Genomic DNA, 8,901 nt, shown 5'->3' on the forward strand with positions numbered 1-8,901 from the left:
GGAGAGAGTGGAGAGAGAGAGTGGAGGGAGACAGTGGAGAGAGAGTGGAGAGAGAGAGTAGAGAGAGAGACAGAGAGAGAGAATGGAGAGAGAGAGGAGAGAGAGAGAGTGGAGAGAGAGTGGAGAGAGAGTGGAGAGAGAGAGTGGAGAGAGAGAGTGGAGAGAGAATGGAGAGAGAGAGAGAGTGGAGGAAGACAGTGGAGAGAGAGTGGAGAGAGAGTGGAGAGAGAGAGAGAGTGGAGGAAGGAAGACAGTGGAGAGAGAGTGGAGAGAGAGAGAGTAGAAAGAGAGAGTAGAAAGAGAGAGAAGGGAGAGAGTGTGGAGAGAGAGAGTGGAGAGAGTGGAGGGAGACAATGGAGAGAGAGTAGAGAGAGAGAATGTGAAGAGAGAGACAGTGGAGAGAGAGTGGAGAGAGGGGCAGTGGAGATAGAGTGGACAGAGTTGAGAGAGAGAATGGAGAGAGAGAGTGGAGAGAGAGTAGAGGCTGACTGGCTGACTCAGAGACTGAATACTGACTGACCGAGAGACTGACTGGCTGAGTAACTGACTGAGAGAGAGAGAGATTGGCTGACTGAGAGAGTGACTGACTGACTGACAGAGAGAGAGAGACTGATTGAGAGTGAGACTGACTGACAGAGAGAGAGACTGGCTGACTGACAGAGACTGACTGACTGAGGTAGAGAGATAATAACTGACAGAGAGAGAGAGATTGCCTGACAGAGAGAGAGACAGAGAGAGAGGCAGAGACTGACTGACTGAGAGAGAGACTGACAGAGAGAGAGAGAGAGAGCAGTGGATGCACTTTTGTCAAAACTGAACGATGACTGGGCCTGATGTTGTATATCATGACAGGAGTCTGCATCAGGAAACCCACCTAAAATTGGGCAAACTACCCCGGACTACTGATGGCAGTGACCCTGAAATGAATGGACCACCACCTATGGTAGCCTGCGGGCAGACTAAGCCCAACCTTTAACTTCACCATCCAGTGTTACTTATAACGACTGTATTGGTGACAGTGGCGTAATGATCGCCCGCATCCCCTGCAGTATGGTGGGTCGCTGACCTGAGAGCTCTAGACTGGCACAGAGGATGGGAGGGGGCCCCCCTCCATGTAGTTTGCAGGGGGGCCCCCTCCATGTAGTTTGCAGGGGGGCCCCCTCCATGTAGTTTGCAGGGGGGCCCCCTCCATGTAGTTTGCAGGGGGGCCCCTCAAGTTTTGTTACGCCACTGCGCCTCGCACGCCACTTTTGAACAGTGCGCTTGGGATACGGTTTCTGGTACGCCACTGTTTAGACAGGCTTTTTGGCCCTAGTTGGCAGTGATATAGACTTTAATCTTGCTCACATCTAGGATATGTATTCCTAGCTTGTGTTGGCCCTTTTAGGCCCTTTCTTTCAGACATAGAAGAGGCCATGTATTGCCTATTGGCTTTGGCCTGTCATTTTTGCTTATAGTAGAGGTTGGATCCTGTGGTCCTGACTTTATATTACACATTGGTATGGTTTATGTAGGTACTCTGACAGAGCTAAGGGTTATTTCATCCTTCTCAGGCCTACAAGGTCCAGAACTAGAGAAGCTCCATTTTGATGGAGCTGAGAGGCTTCAGGGGTAAAGGTAAAGTTTATAGTTAAGGCTGTTGACTGCTAGGGGAAAACCAGTCAGGACTGCTTATTATCCGAGGAATGTGTTTGTCTCTTGGGCCCAGACGTAACAAGCAGCTGGCCACTGCGGTTGCGTAAAGAGCTCTGGAGCTAGCACAGGAATTCGGTGGGAGGCAGCCCTCTGTTGGAAATTTCCATGAGGGGAGAGGAATCCATATTAGCGAGCTGCAGGAGAGGAAGAGTGGTCAAGTCAGTACAGTTTGGTTCTTGCAGAGGAGAGAGCAGGATGTCTGCTGGAGCTGCAGAATGCAGTGCAGTTCTGGAATGTAGAAAGAAGGCAGATAATTGCTGAAGCTGAAGAGAGAGCAGTGCAGAGAGCATCAAAGCAGATGGAGGAGCTGAGGCTGTCAGCTGGAGCAATCGAACCAGAGGCGTGGTGTTGTGGTGACGGAGGGAGAGACAGAGAGAGAGCCCTGATCCCACCAGAGACAGAGAGAGAGCCCTGATCCCACCAGAGACAGAGAGAGCCCTGATCCCACCAGAGGCAGAGAGAGAGCCCTGTTCCCACCAGAGACAGAGAGAGCCCTGATCCCACCAGAGACAGAGAGAGCCCTGATCCCACCAGAGACAGAGAGAGAGCCCTGATCCCACCAGAGACAGAGAGAGCCCTGATCCCACCAGAGACAGAGAGAGCCCTGATCCCACCAGAGACAGAGAGAGCCCTGATCCCACCAGAGACAGAGAGAGCCCTGATCCCACCAGAGACAGAGAGAGCCCTGATCCCACCAGAGACAGAGAGAGCCCTGATCCCACCAGAGACAGAGAGAAATCTTCCTTCTAATAGGTGAGGTAGTCTAAACTAGTCCCCTTTACAATTACACCTTAATCTTGTCTTTATTCCCTAGGCTATTGTAGGTCTAATCCTTTTCTTTCAGCGGTGTGTTAAAGTTCCTGTTAGTCAAGAGACCCCACTGATAACCTTGTACTGTATGCCTAATCCTTTTCTTTCAGCGGTGTGTTAAAGTTCCTGTTAGTTATAGAGACCCCGCAGATCTGTGTATGTGCATTTCATCATTGTTATAATAAACAGAGACCCCAGTTCTTAGTGAACCGACATGTGCCTTGTATTCTTGTTCAATCAGGGTAACCTTGTCCTCTAGTCAAGCATAGTTTGCGTGAACGGATGCGAATCCCGATCAGGTAAGAGATGAGTGAATAACGAGGAGGAAAGGGGACATTTGATGTCAGGAGCAGAAGGTACATATTGCAATTTGGAAAGCCATACCAATTTCTATTATCGTAGTTTTATCCTGAGTAGACAATGAGAGACTTCTTCCCTAAGTATACATAGGAAAGTGATCGTTGTTGGTACACGGCGTTAATGGAGCACCTGAGATAGACGGTGTGTAGATCTGCCGGATTGCGGATCGTGTGTGAATGAGAACACCGGAGGGACACGGTGTGTAGGTCTGCCGGATTGCGGACCGTGTGTAAATAAGAACACCGGAGGGACACGGTGTGTAGGTCTGCCGGATTGCAGACCATGTGTGGATGAGAGCACTGGGACTGCAGGCCCATGTGTGTAGATACGCCGGATTGCGTGTCGAGTGAGCACTGAGTGAGAATCAGTGTGTAATGGTAGATAATCAGAACTGCCCCAGGGTAGATTAGTCTGGACCCATGTGGTCGCGAGACTATGAGGTATGAGTGTGGTGTAGGGCATGGATGTCCTTAGTAATCAGTGAGTATTCCTAGTAACCCTATAGATTTAGTGGTGTTTCTGATGATATGAGCTTGTATATTGCGAGTTCCCCATCCTCAGGTAGGTACCCAGGTGCCTGGATAGATGGTCCTGAGGAGGGAGGTGGTTACGTTCCGGCTGGGTTAGAGGGGCTCTCAGGAGCTGATCCCATCTGGTCCAAAAATCCAGTCGCTACAGCCACGCACCTGCCTTCCTCAGTGTTCGTGACGTACGCCGGCTCACTCGAGATGCGTGAGAGTTGTTAGGGACGTTGCCGTTAGACGTACTGAAGCGATCCAGAGCGTTCTAGCCTCAACAAACTGCATCAGCACACGGTGCCTAGACCATTGTGGGGACAAGATTAAGCTTTGAAGGATCATTTTGAGACGCAGGGACACTAACTTAAAGATTGCATATTGCTAATAAGAACTGTGGCACCCTTTACAAGTAACTGGAATCCTGCAAAGAAGTAAAGGCTGTATTTAAAAACCTGCTTTAAGAAACCTATATAAAGATATATTTTTGCACAAAAGACAGTCTGGTGTCATTGTGTGGTGGGTCGATGGTTATTGTGTGTGATATTGCAGATGTTTAACTGCATGTACTCTAGGGTTTAGCCTTGACTGCTTGCGCCACACTACCTAGAGGGTGAGCAGGGGTTATTTATTGAGAGTAATCCTTCGCCCTGACTTGGAGGAGAGGGTCCCTGCTTGTCGCCAGTGCTGCACTGCACCAACCAGAGACCCCCAATTCTAACAATATCCAGGCATGCGTTGGACCTGCTTGCTGAAGAAGCTGCAGCAGAGACTGGGGCGGGGGGTTTTCCCCTCCGAATGTCTTGGTGATGCACCTGGGAGGAGGGCTTTACTCCATGAAATGACTGTCACCACGTGTAAGTTGAGCAGTCAGCTGGGGACCTGTGAGTTATGGTGGTTGGAGATAACAACCCGGCTAGTGTGGCAGGGGGCACGATCAAGGGAAGCCATGGAGGTCTCGTGCAGGAAGGTCAACAGCGCCATGAGGAAATTCATGGAGCAAAGGGGGTTTGGTTTCATCCGTCATGGTTTACTGCACACTAAGACCACAGGGTGTTGGGAGGACGATGGGGCACACCTGTCCAAAGTTGGGATGGACCTGTTCCTACTTGACCTGGGGGAGGCCTTAGAGACAGCAGGGTGTAAATAAGGAAGGCTATCATGGTGGGGGGCGCTGGGGTGACGGTGGCCACACCCAGAGCTGTGGTGGAGTTACGGGGCGATCCAGAGGCTGTAAGGTACATACGTGCACCCTCTGCAGGAGTACAACAAGGATGCAAAGGCCAAATATCCACGGGGAGGTCCTCCAGTTCGACCCTGGAGGAGCGACGGCGCCCCGTTAGTCCTAGGGGCGGTTGTGGACCTGAGCAACCGGGGATTGCCTGGCAGGCTCCGCCCCCCTAAGGGGCGTGAGCAAAAGGGGTGGGCGGTTGGCCCACCAGTGGGAGGGGTCTTCCCTCCCCCAAAATATGTGAAACACCCTTGGACAGGGCCCCGGTGTAATTTAGCTCATCAGGTGGCAGGCAGCGAGGGGCTGCCTGCCTTGGGCTCACCTGTAAGCTAACCCACCAATCTTGGCATCTTTGTAATGCTAATAAACCTGCAGCATTGTTTCACCACAAAGAAGGTGTCTTGTCTGGTTATTTCTATGTGAGATTGCTGCATGGGTGGATGGTGAATGTTGCCGATATTGGAACTATGCACTTTGACCGCTGGGATGGCAAATATCTCTGCACCTCTGCACCGGTTGTCCAGCTCACCCCACACACCTCTGCACCCCGCACGGCCGGCTCACCCCACATACCTCTGCACCCCGGCACGGCCGGATCACCCCACACACCTGTGCACCCTGGCACGGCCGGCTCACCCCACACACCTCTGCACTCCGGCACGGCCGGCTCACCCCACATACCTCTGCACCCCAGCACGGCCAGCTCACGCCACACACCTCTGCACCCCGACACAGCCGGCTCACCCTACACACCTCTGCACCCCAGCACAGCCGGCTCATCCCACACACCTCTGCTCCCCGGCACGGCCGGCTCACCCCACACACCTCTGCACCCCGGCACAGCCGGCTCACCCTACACACCTGTGCACCCCGGCACGGCCGGCTCACCCCACACACCTCTGCACGGCCGGCTCACCCTACACACCTCTGCACCCCGGGAAAGCACGGCCGGCTCACCCCACACACCTGTGCACCCCGGCACGGCCGGCTCACCCCACACACCTCTGCACCCCGGCACAGCCGGCTCACCCCACACACCTGTGCACCCCGGCACAGCCGGCTCACCCCACACACCTCTGCACCCCGGCACAGCCGGCTCACCCCACACACCTCTGCACCCCGGCACGGCCGGCTTACCCCACACACCTGTGCACCCCGGCACGGCCGGCTCACCCCACACACCTGTGCACCCCGGCACGGCCGGCTCACCCCACACACCGGTGCACCTCTGCACGGCCGGCTCACCCCACACACCTCTGCACCCCGGCACAGCCGGCTCACCCCACACACCTGTTCACCCCGGCACAGCCGGTTCACCCCACACACCTGTGCACCCTGGCACGGCCGGCTCACCCCACACACCTCTACACCCCGGCACGGCCGGCTCACCCCACACACCTCTGCACCCCGGCACGGCCGGCTCACCCCACACACCTCTGCACCCCGGCACGGCCGGCTCACCCCACACACCTGTGCACCCCGGCACGGCCGGCTCACCCCACACACTTGTGCACCCCGGCACGGCCGGCTCACCCCACACACCTGTGCACCCCGGCACGGCCGGCTCACCCCACACACCTCTGCACCCCGGCACAGCCGGCTCACCCCACACACCTGTGTACCCCAGCACAGCCGGCCCACCCCACACACCTGTGCACCCCGGCACAGCCGGCTCACCCCACACACCTGTGCACCCCGGCACAGCCAGCTCACCCCACACACCTCTGCACCCCGGCACAGCCGGCTCACCCCACACACCTGTGCACCCCAGCACGGCCGGCTCACCCCACACACCTGTGCACCCTGGCACAGCCGGCTCACCCCACACACCTCTGCACCCCGGCACAGCCGGCTCACCCCACACACCCGTGCACCCCGGCACGGCCGGCTCACCCCACACACCTCTGCACCCCGGCACGGCCGGCTCACCCCACACACCTGTGCACGGCCGGCTCACCCCACACACCTGTGCACCCCGGCACGGCCGGCTCACCCCACACACCTCTGCACCCCGGCACGGCTGGCTCACCCCACACACCTCTGCACCCCGGCACAGCCGGCTCACCCCACACACCTGTGCACCCCGGCACAGCCGGCTCACCCCACACACCTGTGCACCCCGGCACAGCCGGCTCACCCCACACACCCGGGCACCCCGGCACAGCCGGCCCACCTCACACACCTGTGCACCCCGGCACGGCCGGCTCACCCCACACACCTCTGCACCCCGGTACGGCCGGCTCACCCCACACACCTCTGCACGGCCGGCTCACCCCACACACCTGTGCACCCCGGCACGGCCGGCTCACCCCACACACCCGGGCACCCCGGCACAGCCGGCTCATCCCACACACCTCTGCACCCCGGCACAGCCGGCTCACCCCACACACCTGTGCACCCCGGCACAGCCGGCTCACCCCACACACCTGTGCACCCCGGCACAGCCGGCTCACCACACACACCTCTGCACCCCGGCACAGCCGGCTCACCCCACACACCCGGGCACCCCGGCACGGCTGGCTCACCACACACACCTCTGCACCCCGGCACGGCCGGCTCACCCCACACACCCGGGCACCCCGGCACGGCCGGCTCACCACACACACCTTTGCACCCTGGCATGGCCGGCTCACCCCACACACCTCTGCACGGCCGCGGGGATCTTTGCATTATTATGGACTTTCCCCTTTCGCTCCATTATTTCTTCAGCCGCCGCTTTAACTTCAGATTTTAACAAAGAAAACGTCTGTTTGCGGCTCAAAGGGATCCTAAGGTACAAGACTCCTGGGGCCTCATTTATGAGGCCTTGCGTCAGTTTTGCGCTGCGGATGCGTCACTTTTTGTGATGCATCGGCGGCGTAAAACATGCGCCTTGTTGCGCCATATTTAAAAAGTGACGCATCTAGGTAGATGCGTCACTTTTTAAACCCCTGCGCCACATTATGCCTGCGTCAGGTATAATGTATGCAGAGGGGGCGTTCCCCCGCAAAAAGCCTCGTAATAGTGACGCAGTGAAATCTATGAGATTTCACTGCGTCAGTTTTAGGATGCGGTTGCGTCAAAATCTTGCGCCTGCCTCACAGCAGGCGTAAGACTGACGCAAGCCCTTTCACATGGGGCTTTCCCCATGTGAAAGGACGCATTGCTGGAGTTGCGTCACTTTTGTGACACACTCCAGCAATGCGTCACTTTTGCGCTTACAGATGCGTCAGAAATACTGACGTATCTGTAAGTCCTTGCGACATGATGCGTCATTGTCGCAAGGAGTGCGCAGTGAAAAGTGACGCATCGCTGTTTTCACGCAGCGATGCGTCACTTTTCATAAATGAGGCCCCTGTGGCGCGGGCCCTGCCCCTAGAAGCTTCCACAGAGACGGGGCGGACCTGGGGGTTCAATTCGTATTAATGCGGTGAACCCTGTGACCGCCTGTAAGTGTTGCTCAATGATGGGGGGTCAATGATGGGGGGGCGGGGTGCAGAGGGCGCGCCTTCTCTGCCGCCTCATCGGCCCCGCTCTGGGTCCCGCATCCACCGCCTCGAGGCCGGGCTCGGGGTCTCCAGCGCTGCTCAAGGATCGCGTAAGGAGCTTGACCTCACTGTTTGCAAATGCGAAAGGGGGGGGGGGGGGCAGATCTCCGAGGCTGGGGTCAGCAGTGTGGGGGGCGGGGAGGGGGGGTCCAGGGCACTACTGCCGGAGAGGTGGGGGTGGGGGGCTCTGTGCCACCCCCACACATCCGCCCTGCACCCCCAGCCCCGTCTCTCCTCCCCGAGGGGGCTTCGTCAGACGCCCCCCCCCCCCCCCCCACAAGTGACATTTCAAGGCTCTGCACACCTCACTCACAACTTATCTACCAGCTAAACCCCCTCCCCGCCCCCCCGCAGGGGTGACCCCGCAGGAGCAGTGCAGGGCCCGGGTCTCACCTGGGGGGGCAGAGGTCACCGGCCCGAGGGCCCCCAGGAGGGCGAGGAGCAGCAGGGAGTCCGTGCAGGAGGCCATGAGCGTCTGAGGGGGAGTGAGGGCTGAGGATGGGGGCAGAGCTTGAAATACAGGCCCCCCCGGGGGGGGGGGGGAGCAGGGAATAGAGGTGGGGAGAGGGGGCAGCGGAGGTTAGCACTGGCCAAGCCCCCCGCCCCCGCGCTCCTGCCCGGCCCCAGTGTTTGCTGACTCCTCCACCACGAGGCCCTGAACCCACCGAGCTAATCAGTGACCGAAAATCAATGGCACCGAGAGGACAGGGGGCCAAGGGGGGCCGGGGGGGGGGGGGAGGGTCAGAGAGGACATGGGGCCAAA

The 8,901-nt window shown here is 57.9% G+C and overlaps 1 protein-coding gene across 2 annotated transcripts in view; it reads right to left on the bottom strand.

The window, feature by feature from the left end:
* The window catches only part of LOC147689505 (pyrethroid hydrolase Ces2e-like), a 279,745-nt gene extending 271,059 nt beyond the window's left edge, over nt 1–8,686 (bottom strand). For both annotated transcript variants that reach the window (XM_086942262.1, XM_086942261.1), the window contains exon 1: nt 8,532–8,686. In XM_086942262.1, the coding sequence (XP_086798388.1) occupies nt 8,532–8,607 (76 nt within the window). In that variant the 5' untranslated portion in view covers nt 8,608–8,686. The remainder of the gene's footprint in view (nt 1–8,531) is intronic.
* Nucleotides 8,687–8,901: the final 215 nt, after the last annotated feature.

Source organism: Lissotriton vulgaris, chromosome 10 (assembly GCF_964263255.1).
Source record: "Lissotriton vulgaris chromosome 10, aLisVul1.2, whole genome shotgun sequence".
In the NCBI taxonomy this organism is placed as follows: domain Eukaryota; kingdom Metazoa; phylum Chordata; class Amphibia; order Caudata; family Salamandridae; genus Lissotriton; species Lissotriton vulgaris.